At 38.7% G+C, this 14,418-nt stretch overlaps 1 protein-coding gene across 5 annotated transcripts in view; it reads left to right on the top strand.

Annotated features, from left to right (window-relative positions):
* BCAS3 (BCAS3 microtubule associated cell migration factor) overlaps positions 1-14,418 on the top strand; it is a 1,583,483-nt gene that overhangs the window by 886,224 nt on the left and 682,841 nt on the right. For all 5 annotated transcript variants that reach the window (XM_077482133.1, XM_077482136.1, XM_077482134.1 and 2 more), the window contains 2 exons: positions 787-983; positions 2,625-2,722. In XM_077482133.1, the coding sequence (XP_077338259.1) occupies positions 787-983; positions 2,625-2,722 (295 nt within the window). The remainder of the gene's footprint in view (positions 1-786; positions 984-2,624; positions 2,723-14,418) is intronic.

The following is a 14,418-nucleotide window of genomic DNA, read 5'->3' as shown; positions in this document are numbered from 1 at the left end:
AAGCCAAATAAGCTACATTTATCAAAGGGAATACAGCAATCCCTAATTGGTAACTCCAATTACTAAGTTTAGTAGAGTTGCAGGGAATTCATACCACTCTAAACTCCAAAGGTTCCTTATAATTGTAGGTAAACTTGGGTGCCAGCCACAGACATCCATCCATGCTCTGTGTGTCATCCATACAAGAAACAAAGGACCAAGGACTAACTTTTTTATTGAGCCAAATGGGTATTTTTTACCCACCTCTGGTAAATTTCATCCTTTGACAGCTTAGTCAACTAAACCTATAAGGGGACTCTCTTCTCATCTGAGTGTTTAGGTACATTCAACACAATTTGAATTCACCTACCTTTCTGCTATTATGCAATTAATGAGTCATTTAGACTTTTTCAGTAAAGGACCTTTATGCCTTTACTGTTACCTTTAATTTTGTTTAAAGTTAAATTGATGGGAGATGTAGCATCCGGAACTAGAGGTGAGGGGAAAAATTCCCAAATAGGACACTGTGGCCCTAAGCACTTGGCTAAGGTGCTAATGTTTCCCCACTTTATTTGAAACTGAAGTAAATGCTTTGGCCATTGCTTCGCTTTAATTTTATCACCCCACAGCCTTATACAGCAGCATGTGTATGCAAGGGCCTGCTCTTGCACATGAGCATCATGAGATATAATTGTTATGGATTGCTCTGACATTTTATTGGATGCCTTTTGTTTCTTCTAGAATCCTGCCACATTGTACACCAATGGAATTGTTTTTTTTTTTTTTTTGTTTTGTTCATTTTCACAGGTTGAAATAGTGACTCACACTGGACCTCACAGACGTCTATGGATGGGACCTCAATTTCAATTTAAAACTATCCATCCCTCTGGACAAACAACAGTGATTTCTTCTAGTTCTTCTGTGCTTCACTCACATGGCCCAAGTGACATCCCTCAACCACTGCTAGATTTTGATACAGATGACCTTGACCTAAATAGCCTCAGGTAAGATAATAAAATCTGTTGATCAACTATGTTCAATTGTTTTGTTGTGTTTAGTAGGAAGACACCCATGAAATCCACTCAGAAGTCCAGCATAAACTTCAAAAATACTACTTATTTTGATATGCTCTCCAACAAACTCTGGGGGCTTCCTGAAACAGATGTATTCATTTTGAGATCATGTGACACTTTATTAGCACACAGCTAAACTCCATTCAGATATCAGTTGCCTTTTTAAATAAAGGGACTTCAGTAAATTGTGCTCTCACTAAATGGGTGCTGTTGGTTACTGCAGATCATTCTTGTTTTTTGGCTGTGCCTTGCTGAGTGAGCCCTGGAGTCCTAAAAGTTTGGAATTAGCCTTTTTGTTTGGTTGTTTTTTTGCCCTCATTTACATTAATAAAGTTTTGTAAAATACATGATATTGCTTTTTCAACCACAAAGTGTTTAGCAAGCATGTATTTGAACCTCTGTGTCTTGGCATTACCTAATCATGTTGATTCAACAGCTATGTTGATTTGGTTGATAAGAAAGTTACTAAAATAAATGTGTCTGCACTGGTTGGACAACCAGTTCAAATCAGCTCAGTCTAGAAGAATATGAAAGTGTTTAAATGAAGGTAAACTGCAGGAATGACCTTGTCCCCTGCTTTCATTTGCTGTTACTCTTAGAGCATTTAATCATTATACAGTATATGCACTGTTGCCTGTCACAGAACACATGATTGGGGATTTAGCAGGGGGTTTTTTTGTTTTGTTTATTTGCGAAATAATATATTACACTACCCTAAATGATAATGTATTGGTCATTATTACAATTCTGTATATTTTTTGATTAAACAATTTTATTCTGACACTACCGCATCAGTGGAGCTGATTTTGTGGGTACCTAGAATCACTTCCTACACTTGAATGCATAACAAGTGGTGCATATTCTTTGATCAGTTGACAATTCTATGATACCTTCCTTTATACAGGAGTCTTTCAGCTTACCTGAGCAACCTTTGTTCTTTTAAGGTCCCCCCTTCCTATTATTTAATGTTATTATTATTTTAATAATAATATAATCTATATATATATATATATTTTATAATTTATAAATATTTGGTACATTTTTCATATGATAACTTAATATATGGTAAAACAGTCCATCTAACTGCGTTACAAGGTATTATAGGGCTCTGTTCACCCCTATGCAGGTACAGCGGAGTGCACATTTTTGAAATATCACACTGCACCAAAACTCATGGTACTTTGTTAACATGTGTTTTGGTGAGTGCGAACACGTGCATTAGTAAGGTGCATGGGGGTGCCATTAAGAATTAACGGCACCACTTTGCATCTGCAAAAGGGCTGCGCATTTAGCAATACATAAGTGTGAACCTAGCTTAATTGAAAATGTAAAATGTTTACTGTTGATGTTCTACAGAAGAATGTCTTATATGTGTTTTTATTGGCCCGCAAAAAATTTCAAATTGATGGAAAATAGAAAATGAGTAATGACTGGGACTGAAAAAGCACCACAGAAATACGTAGTGTGCTGGAAAACTTAGATTGTGAGAGCATAAATAAGCATTTCTGCAATTTTAGGAGGTTCCACTTTCAAAATATGTTTGCTTTAAAAAAAATTGTATTATTGCCACAGGATCCAACCAGTGCGCTCTGAGCCAGTTAGCATGCCTGGGTCACCTCGTCCTGTATCTGATCGTAGAGGGGTATCGACGATTATTGATGCCAGCTCAGGTAGGAAACACTTAAAGTTCTCTTGATGGGTGAATAATGACAACACGTTACTGCAATTAGTTTTTCTGGATTGCTAGCAGTGAGAAGTCATTTATTCTTAAAAAGAATCCTAAGAAGCATGTGTCATTTCTAAAGTTGGACATTTCTGGTGTTGTGTCTCAGACTATATTGTGTCCGTTTTTGATTTCATATTTTTTAGATTCTGAATATAGGAGCATTATTTACTGTGGTGATAGAGTGAAAAATCATAATACAATATCTCCCTAGATTGATTGTTTGAACTATGGACTTTGTGTTAGCCAAGTGCTGTAGCATTCAACTCTTGTTAAACATCTTGGTTATGACAAGACTCACACTGGCCATAAAAGTGTCACTTGTTTGACAAAATCATTGTCAGTTGTGAAATGTGTCCACTCTCTCAGTGTGGGTGACCAGATACAGCAACAATTGTTCTAGCACTTTACGCACACATTTTACAATATGCTGGAAGAATTGTTCTGGTAGTTTAGCAGATTTTACTTATCAGCTCAACTTATAAGTTGTAATTCTTTGTTAGCTATGTAATTATTCACATTTTAAGGTGCCCATAGACACAAGATGACTGTTATACAATCTAAGCCATCTTCAGCATTTTCAGGAAAAACTGTAACAGACATGGTCTAGTGGACACAAAGATTGATTGCCTAAATTAGAATCTTCTGGGCTGATTGGTAATGTCTCCCTATTGTATAGCCAGGCCCAACAGTGTTTGCACAGTACATGTCTCAGTATGATTGTTATAGAAAGCATGTGCCTGGCAGTCAGGAATATATTTAACTATATGTGTGTGTGTGGGAGCATATATATATATATATATATATATATATACCACTGAGACTAAATGTTATTATAAACTCAAACTAGTCTGGTTCTCTTTAAAGCCTAAGTGGCAACCAGAGGTTCTAATACACAATGGTTTCCAAATGAAATCTCTCATAAGTAGAATTATTAAACAAAAGCATTAGTCGAGAGTCAAACAGGATTTTAATCTGCAGTGATTCAGAAATCCTCCAGAGAGGCTGTTGAGTGGATTGAGGTTTAAACTGTAAAAAGAAACTGTAACAAACACAGAAAGGGATTTGTAAAGGTTGTTAATACAGTGGATTTAAAAATAGGATATATAATAGAGATATGATATTGTGTGCAAGAGCCTGCTTTCCTGGAACTTGGCATGTTACAATTTTAGAAGGGTTGGGTCAAGCCATTTGGAAAGATGTTAAAGTGGTTGTAAACCTCAGACATGAAATATAAATAAAGCATGTTCCTCTATAGTATCTACTTGTCTCAATCCAGAGAACAAAGTGTAATTTCTGTCTGCTGCTTTGTTCTACAGCTATCTGCATAAGTTACTTCTATTTTTGTAAGTCATGGGTAATCAAAAATCAAAGGGAACAGGGTCAACAGACCAAGGGGCAGGAGGGGCAGGTACCCTGAGGGCAGAAAAATCAGCATGAGGTAACACACCAGTAGAAAAACTTCAAAAAAAATAAAAAATACACAGAAGTAGCAAAACATCTCAAGGACCATAAAGGTCTTCCCTGCCATTGCTCCTCTGGAACTTAAAAAAAAGGCCAGAAAAGCAGAGTATTTGACCCTGAGACTGGAGTCCAGCTATGAACTAACTATTCTATGAGGGCAACCAAACTGGGAAACCATTGGCAGGGGCCCACATGGCCAAAAGGAGTCCAGAGTACAACTTCCAACAGTACCACACTGGCGGCAGGTGGCAGTCAAAGTGAGTAGCCAGAAAATTGAGCCGTAATCTGGCAAGTTGGCTCCAGATGGACAGGCAGGAAAGGGTAAATGCGTAACCTGCATAATGTCACCACAAAAAAGGTAGAAGGTGGATGGAAACCAGCAAAAGAAGAGACAACACTTGCACAGAAGAGTAGAAGTATTTCAGTCGCAGCAGGTATCCAGCAGTCACAAAGCCAGAGATGAACAGTGTCAGTGCCATCTAATGGACATCCTGCCAAGATGTAGCAGCATCCGGAGTATCAAAAAAATGAAACATGGCTCCATCCACCACACACAGATTACTTGGGAACAGGAGACTGTATGTGAGGCCTTTCCCCTGGAGTCATTTGCGGACCTCTGAGAAAGAGTATTGCCATTGTTGCACCTCAGCAGAGTTATCCTGAAAGATGGATATCTTGACACTCTCATGACAGAGGTCCGAACAGCAGCAAGGATCATGCCCGGTCTCTATAATTAAGCAAACCCAACAAGAAAGGTTGCGGAGGCGCTCCCAGTATAGGAGGAGTGGGGGTAACACAATGCGCCCGCTCGACCACGAAAGTTGGTGGCAGATTTTGTAGGCCCAAGTTGGTAGTGAGGTAGGTCTCCACAAGTGCAGCAGTGTTAGTACCTTCTGCCTGTTCAGGCAGCCCCAAGCCCTTTGAGATTATTGTGGTGAAGCCAGTTTTCAGTATCAATAGACTTTTCCTGTAGAGCCTTAACTTTCCTTTGCAGAGCATGTAATTCAGTCCGAGCGGACTGTATCTTCCACATGAAAAATCCTCTCCTTTGTCTCTGACAAGGGGGAGTGAAACTTGTCAAGATTGTTATGCATAAGACCAATGTCAGTAGAAACGTAAAGTGGTTGTTAAGCCACTATCTCATCTTCATACCATCCCCCTGTCAGATAAAAAGCTGCATCTTAGTGCCTGTGCTTTATAAACAAAAAAACAATTTCTACCTGTTTTAACAGCATCTACCAGCAATAAGATGACTCCAGGCTCTCAGCTGTCCCTGTGTGATATCTCCAGTGGTGGGGGGCCAAGATTCCCCGGCTGACGTCAGCCAGGGAGAGATAGGAGGAGAGGTGCTCAGAGCCTGGAGTCATGCGATCGCTGGAAGACACTATTAAAACAGGTAGAAATAGTTTTTTTGTTTTTTTTTTATAAAGCAGAGACACTGGGACACAGCTTTTTATTGACAGAGGGGATGATATACAGATCAGTTAGTTTTGAAGCAGTGGGGAGAGAAGCAGATCAGCCATAGTGACAGATGACAGGGAGAAGAGGGGGAGGAGGACAGAGGGAGATAGCAGTGTATGACGGAGGCACATACGCTGACAACGGTGTTGGGCTCAGCAGCCCTGATATATTGTGGTCAGCATACAGAGGGTAGAAACTGTCAGGATCTACCTAACATGCTTTAAAGGAATAGGATCTTTATTTTATCTATCTTTGCAGTAAGAGGATCGCCAAGTATGTCAGTGTATGTCCCGTGGATCATAGAAGGATGCAGGTTGGTGCTGAGCTCTGTAGCCCTTGTGTCTGCCTCTGTTCACAGAGAAAAAAGGTGGCAGAGGAGGGTTCTCCAGCCAATTGACAGCTTCAGCTCTTTTCCTTTGTGAACGAGGTTTGTTCTTTCCCTCCAATCAGCTCTCAGAGCTCTCCTCTGTAAGCGCTGCAGTTTGTATTTTCAACTCTCTGCGATCAGATATAGAGACAAGAAGACTGCAGATAAACAGGTTCAACCTATGTAGGAGGATTTGTTCCTCTGAATCTCTGTGTATAACCTGAAGCCAGTCACTTCACTGGGTATATGTGAGGGTTTTCAGCCACTTTAATGTCTGTAGACATCAGTAGGGTTCCAGATCCTCAGCTGTGTCCAGAACTTTTCAGCTTTATTCCTTATCTATAAAAATGTGTGATATAAGAGACTGTGTTTGGGAAACAGTCATAGAAACTTGCCAACATTTTGTTTTAAGTTACTGGCCATACATTACAGCTGGACTATTGCATTCCTGAGACCTAGGACATTACAGGATATTTCAATATCCTACGAAATTATTAGCGCAGGATGTTTTCAGTGATGCAGTGATTCTCAGTAAGTTGCACAGAAGCAATATGTGGCTTTCATCTTTGTGTTGTTGCCATAGTACACTGTTGTCATCAGCAGGTTTTCATTGATGCATCTAGCAGTGACATAAACACTAAAAGAGAGAAAGGACTGCAGGATTGTCAAAGGTACTATTTTTATTTTGGTTTTAGTACGTTTGTGTACTCCATAACATTCATTGCAACATGTATTGTACTTGGTCTACCTAAAACAAAAGTGTACACAAAGTACATTGATAACATTATTATGTGATTTTTGCTGTTCTAGATGCTGAACATAAAATTCCTCAACAGAGCTATTTTTGCGCAGTCTTCAAATATCTAGTTTATGGCAATGTCTGCTTATTACGTGTAGTTTATTCAGTTCATACATCAGGAATATATTTTTCTTGATAATATTCACAGTAACCTCGACCCCATGAAATTTGCAAATACGAGCACCACATCTTTGTATTTACTTTAGATACAGGAAACTAAAAGACGTGTCTGTAGTTCTCTGGGCTCATAGATTTTTTCTTTATTATGCTTCATCGAGGGAAAGAGTTTAGTAGTTTCTTTCTATCTGCAGGTGAATCACCACACAGTAGTTGTGTTACCTTATGACAGTTTTAGCAGTGATGATTTTCTGCCTGCGGGGTATAATGTCCATTACAGTAACATATGGGATTAGAAGAGCTCATAAAAACTCTTAATGTGTCACCACAAGGTGCCATTCTACAGTGAATGTGTTTACACAGGAGTCTAGATAGTACGATGCAAGAATGGCACAAGTGTCTCAGCCTTGTTATTTATGATCTGTGGTCAGATATGTTTTCATTTAAAGTCTAAGTGTAGGAAGATATAAAATATACCAGTGTAATTCTGCAATGTATTTATTTATTTATTTATTTTTTTAAATCATATCTGAGCTCAAAAACAAAAATGTAATGCATTACAGCTTACTAAACTATAGGTGGAAATTATATCTAGCATAATGAGCATGACATGGATCACTAGCTAACATGTCAACCCATTAAGAGATCTTTAGCTTTGAGCTATATTAAGCTGTTAGTAAATAACATATTTGACTTGTGTCTGTTCTTTTATATATTGGAACTTAAATATTCACGTTTGAGATGCAATGCCAGTCTGTCCAATATTCGATCTGCTTTCAAATATACTGTACATATATTCCTTGGGAGTGTGCCTACCTTTGTATGTAACAAGTGAGAATAGGGCATGACAATTTACAGTTTGGTACCTTGTGATTTGAAAATTCCTATTAGTGGGTAGTTACTGTAGAGATGGGCTTATCTCTCTCAATTGTTTCTCCAGACCATGGTGTTGTTGTTAAAATCTATAGAAGAAACAATGCTTCCTTTTGTGTAAATAGTGTCATGGTGTACATTGTTCCCTTCTGATAGACATCTAAGAGGATTATATTACTGTGGGATTGCCATAAATCAGTGTCAGGAATTATACAAAGCTGTTCTAGTATAGGGTTGTCCCTTAGGGACAGGCTGACTGGAATTTCCTAAATTGAGACTAAAGCTTGAGTATACAGGTACCAAAAATCGGCTGGTTCAGCAGGAACTGGTCAACTTTCAGCACATCTGTACTCTTCTCTGTTCAAAAGAAGCTGGTAAGCTGGTCTAATGACCAGCTTCTAACAAACGGTTTTGCTGGAAAAGCACCGCTTATCTGTGTACTCTGATGTGGAGGGGAGTCCCTCTTGTAGAATTGAGTAGCACAATGGGAGAGATCCCTGCAAACACATTGTTTGTGTTGAATGAGGGATCTACAAGTTGTTGTTTTTTTTTTTTGTTTTCGTTCAACTCGCTTGTTCAACCCACTGGTTAAACTAAAATAAACATACAATGCTTAAGCATTTGACTACCGTCCCCACTAATAAGGCCAGTTTTAGAATGGGCAGGTATGTAAAATTACTTTTAAAGTGGAACTCTACTGCAATGGGAAAGGTTAGAACCTATATCTGTTCCTATTGAGGAGATCCACTCTCATTATTTATATTGGTGAAAGCTATAACCAGAAAAGAAAGTTAGGGAAAGTCCAAAATGTATAGTTAGATGACATTTCCTAATGGAGATACCTGCTATTGGTGAGATTTTTCTTTCACTTTGGGGAGATTTCTACTTACATTCTGCCTTGTCTCTAGCACAAAAAGTGAACTAAAATCTCCATAAAAACATACAGAGTTCCTAACTCTTCACTGTTTTCATAAAAAAATAAATAGATAATCAGCAAGGCTATCCTTTTTTATGTTGTATGCCAGCAATAATGATTCCTACGTTTGCACAGAATGGAGGTGATATGACTGTCAATGTATAGTACTTTTAGTAACTAACTTTATTTCCCCAGGCAAGTGAGTTCTCTGCCGCTACAGTGGACCACACAACTTTTTATCATTTTTACGCAGGTATTATGAGGCTGTTTTTAGTTGTAAACAGGTCAGAATGATGCTTGTAAAAGTTTACAATCTGCCCTGAACCAGGAAGTAAATGCAGGCTGTACACCTTGCATTGGAGTCTTTTGATTCCTATCTAAGTGTTGAATGCTTGTTGCTAGGAGATGTAAGCAAGGTGGCGCCTCTCCTTATCACTAGTCATCACCTTGTCTCACCTTCAAAGGTTCCATTAGGATTTCTCATCACTTTGTGTTTAACCTTTTCCTATGTGTCCTCAATACATTGGTTGCGAGAGCGTTAACATCTTTTTCAGTTTCATGTGTGTCTTATTGTATTTTCTCAACAGAATGCAGTAAAACAGCCTAATTTAATATATTTTTATGTTACATTTGGTGACAAGGCAAGGATATGACTTCATTTCTAATTTAATTACAATGACTCACACAGATGTGTGACTATAACAATTTAATTTGCTCTGACCTGGATAACAGCAACAAAACAAAGGAAATGTGAATTGTGATGAAATGGTATATAGTAAAATACAGTTTTTGTGTGTGTGTGTATATATATATATATATATATATATATATATATATATATATATATATATATATATATTAATGCCATTGTACTATTATGTATTAAATACTATATGTATTATTACATTGTCTTGTGTATAAACTTTTAACCTATACATGTGAATCATTTAATATAAATGTTAAGCATCTTGTATTAATTGCAGTTATTTACAAGGATAAATTCAATTGAAAAAATGTTGAAAGCTGGACTTCAGCCAATAAGATAAACACGCAGTTGAAATACCTTTATATGAACATGTTGAGCTGACAAAATGTTTGTAGTTCTTTTTGGTAATTTTTGTGATTTACACGCCTCCATTATACTGCAGAGACAGGAGGGTGACACCAGTTTATCGATCACTGTTAAAGAATACAGTGGTGTCATCCTCTTGTCCTTCGTCTGCAGATTGGACAGTGAAGAAGCTTTATCATAAATCATGATTGTTCACTGGTGGTCAATTAAAACATGGCTTGTTAATTTGCAGTTTATTAAGGTTTTAGTTGTAGTTCTTATGGTTTATGTAAATCTAATTCTACTTAGAATTACAAAATCAAACCAAATATTTGATATATGGTATATAACATGGATTAAATATGCACACTAGAGATATTTTCCATTATTTATTAAAGTAAAGGGCACTGTTTTTAAAGTAGCCTACCGCAAAGAGTCAAAAGTAATTTCTTTGTTTCAACTGTTTCAAAATGAGGAAAGGTAAAATCAAGCCACTGGTAGCTGCACATCTGTGCTTTTCTTAAATGAAACCTATCACACGTAAAAGCTAGAAAAGTAAACTGCAGTTATATAAGCAGAAATTGTCATATTGTGACATTCCTTTCCTGTGTAGATATGTATAATACAACATGGGCACCCCTCAAAATATATGCTAGCTGAAAACTCACTAGAGTTTTGCTTTATTGTGCTTGTCACAATAAATCAAACTAAATAATAACTAATGTAGTTTCCGTCATAATGCTGGTAGCTTCTTGGTTAAATGTTGACTTAACAGAAACATTACAATTGCAGGCAATTTGCTTTTTCTATATTGAATACAATTTGAAGCTGCTTTGGATTAGGATATTATGTTGATTCACTAAATGCATTACTATTAAAGTGATACTAAAGTCTCGCTTTTTAAAAAAAATAACAAACATGTTCTACTTACCTGCTCTGTGCAGTGGTTTTGCACAGAGAAGCCCAGATCCTCCTCTTCTCGGGTCCCTTGCCGGTGCTCCTGGCCCCTCCCTCCTGTTGAGTGACCCCACAGCAAGCAGCTTGCTATGGGGGCTCCCAAGCCACAGCTCCCTGTGTCCATTCAGATATGGAGCCGCAGCCTGCCCTCCCCTCAATGGTTTACTGATTTTGATTGACAACAGCGGGAGCCAATGGCACTTTGCTACTGTCTCAACCAACGAGGAGGGAGACAGCTGAGACAGCTGAGTCTCGCATGCAACATTGATGGATCAAGATGGGCTCAGGTAAGTATTAGGGGTTGCTGAGGTGAGCTGCTGGCTTTTTGTGTTAATGCATAGAATGCACTGGCGATGAATGTGGGTTTGTTTCAAAGTGCCCTTATTGCTTGTTCAGAATATGACATTTTTTGTGCAGAGTCTGGGCGCAGGTTCATTTTAAAGGAGAAGTAGAGCCATAGCTCGTTTTCTTGTACTTCTCCTGTGGATCACAAGAGTGCAGCTCGTTCTGCACTCTTGTGACCTGTTTTCAGCTAACAGTGGGCTGGAACTCGCTCTCGGCTGATGTCGCAGAGCCAGTCCAGGCTTGGGCAAGATCATGACAATGACGTGGGGGTCCGCCCACCTACCTGGACTGGCATCCGGCTCAGGCTCCCAGCTGGCCATTCCCACCTCTCCACAGCCCAGCACTCCAGTAAGCAAGGTGGGGGGTGGTCAGAGCAGACAGCTGTGACTGACAGTCACCAGCTCTCTGCTCAGGGAGCCCTTAGAACAGAGCTATTGCCGGTGTTTAATCACTCGGTTCTCAATCTTAGAGCTAGCGGGGGACAGATGCAGCATCGGACCAATGCTGCAACCACCTATGTAAGTATGATTCTGGAAAAAAAAATACTTCTCTTTTAAAGCTTAATCCTAGTCAAAAATAGATGTGTTTTCTTGCATTCTATGTCTCCACTGGGAAGATTTCCCATCAGTTTCTGTCCTTGACCAGAGTGAAAACCTGAGACATGGTCAATCTCTAACCCAATCTGTTCAAAACAGGTTGGTGTTAGGGTTAAGGCTTTCAGTATTTTTATTCAAATCAACATTTCAACCTTTAATTTACACTTACTTTGATAATCTGTGCTAAGATACAGTAGCAATTTGCACTGTTTAGCTTTGAAATATATAGGGAGCTTTGTCCTGTGCAAGCAGACCTTGCAATAAAAAGCAAGGTCTATTGAATATATTAGGGTTGTCCTATTCATAAAAAAATAGCATGAAAGTTTAAAATAATATAGAGACATAAGTTGAGGTACCTTAGGGTACCTACTTTTTAGGCTTTAAGTACTTTAGGCGTTTTCACCTAAGCACACCCTCCTGCCTGCATGCCTGATCTAAGAGCAGATGGATTCCAGGAAGCCACAGCTAATAATGCTGGTGGGGGTGGTGTTTCAAAGTCATTTCTCAACAAAATAAAGCATGGAGACATGGATGGGTGAGTGACTTCGCTTTGAATATTGAATATTTGAAAATAAATTTGTGTTGTGCATGTCATCCTGTAGACTTATGTCTTTAATTTACATCTGACAGTTTTACAAAGTTCGGGGAGTACAGCTATTACAATACTTCCAGAGTTCTGACAGGAGAGACGCTGTATTCTCACACACAGCATCTCTGCCTGGCCCTCCTTCACTGATTATTTACAGAAGGCTTTCTATTTTGTGAATGAGTTCACCTAATACAAAGTGCTGTGTGATTGGGCAGGAAAAGGGTAGGGGTAGGGATGGATGCAACTCTGCAGCCTCAGGAGCTGAGACCAGAGGGCCTAGTGTTGGACCACTGGAAACATAGCAATAGCTACGCTCCTGGCACTCAGAAAAAATGTAAACTGTCAAATTTAGAGATAAATCCACAGGGTGGCATGCACCTTGGTGGACCCAACCCCTACTTATCCACTACATTTTACAAAGTAGCTGAATTCCTGGAATTCAGCTTTAAAAAAAAACATTGCATTTCACAATAAACCTTAGTTTTGGTTTATATGTTTTAGGGGGTATATGCTCTAGAGTGTGCTTGCTCCCTTAAATTTTTTGAAAATCAAATACTGCAGTAATTCTGACCTGTGCAGCTTTGATTCACATTTGATTAGGCCTGTGCTGCATAAATGAATATGTTTGTGTGGCACAGCATGTGGTTGCAATAACCTGCTTGTCTCTAGCCATAACAAGTAAACCTCATGAAAACAAGAGACTATTGCTGGTGGTGTGACTAATCTGATCCAGGTAGAATGCTGTATCCTTGTATCGAGTTAAAAGTAAAATAAAAAATATCTGTTGTCTGCTGAGAGAAGAAAATAATTTCTTCTTTAGCATTTCTTCACCAGCCCAGTGTTGGCGTCAATATAATTATACAGAGTACTGGGTGACTGACCTATCTGATGTGCGGTATTAAATCCATATTAAAAACATTAGAGAATCTGTCATTTATTTAGATTGCCTGTGATTGTTCTAATAGAGATAAAGCTATATTGCTGTAGATTCGGGGTTTGCAGAGCTCACAAATTGGAAGTTAAATTTTCATTAAGCATATTTGTTGAGATACTTCTCAATGAGGGCCTCTTTTTCCTGAGATGGACATACATTGAGTGGTGAATGTTCTGTGATTCCCCTAAATAGTTTGAGTGTAAAGCGCTTGCTTGTTTTTGCTTAAAAAACAACTTGCCTTATAGTGGATATATATCATTTTTAGGTGGATACTGATAGATTAAAAAAAAACCTGCCTTATTTCTCTTGATAACTTTAGTTAAAAGTACGTTCTGCCTCCATCTCTTGCCACAGCATAGATGAAAACCATTTACAGTTGGACTCCTATCTACATGTTTATTGAGCCTTATAGGGAATCCATGTAGGATTGCAGCACTAATATTTGACGTTCTAATGGCTGCCGTAGTTTTGATGAAATAGATATTCTGGTGGGAATATGTAACCATTAGAGTCTCCAAGAAATATAAGAAGTTAGCATGTGATTCCATCTGCCATCAACTACTCACTACTGAAAAGCACATTTGGGTAAAGCTGGACATAAACAAATAAGATAGTATGGAATGGAAGAGCGACTTTCACTACCCAGCTCACCTAGTGGTGCCAATGTCCTTTCTGGTGCAGATATTTTCTTTCTGATGATTGTCACACAGATGTGTTTGAATTGATTGGAATGGGTGGCCCACATGTGGATAATGTTGTGTTCTGTTATTCTGTCCCATAATTGATATTCTGTATTAGTTGGTATATTATTGTCATATTATGTATTGCTGTTCTTACATGCAATGTGTATGTGTTTTCCGCAGCAATGATTATATTTCAGGTGGTCAGGATGTGTGAATAGAGCAGGCAGATGAAGTCACCCACAGTATGAATGCTCAATCTGTTCTAATTGCTGCGGGCAACAAATGACAAGGCTGAGTGGTCATCAGGGTCTTATTACTGGCAATGATAGAACTGGAAGATTTTTGGCGTCACAGGACCTTTAAGGCTGTCCCTCCATGAGCAGATCCAGCCAGTGCTTGAGGGGCCTTGTTGGAACAGCAGTGAAATCAATATGGTCTAGAAGCCTTGACCTGAGCCTGTAATTACCTGCATGGCATAAAGGCAGCTTGTG

This window comes from Lithobates pipiens, unplaced genomic scaffold, assembly GCF_037356315.1.
Source record: "Lithobates pipiens isolate NorthernLeopardFrog02 unplaced genomic scaffold, aLitPip1_a1.2 Scaffold_16, whole genome shotgun sequence".
NCBI classification, from domain to species: domain Eukaryota; kingdom Metazoa; phylum Chordata; class Amphibia; order Anura; family Ranidae; genus Lithobates; species Lithobates pipiens.
The sequence above is the reverse complement of the archived record's forward strand: the minus strand, read 5'-3'. Positions and strand labels throughout refer to the sequence as shown.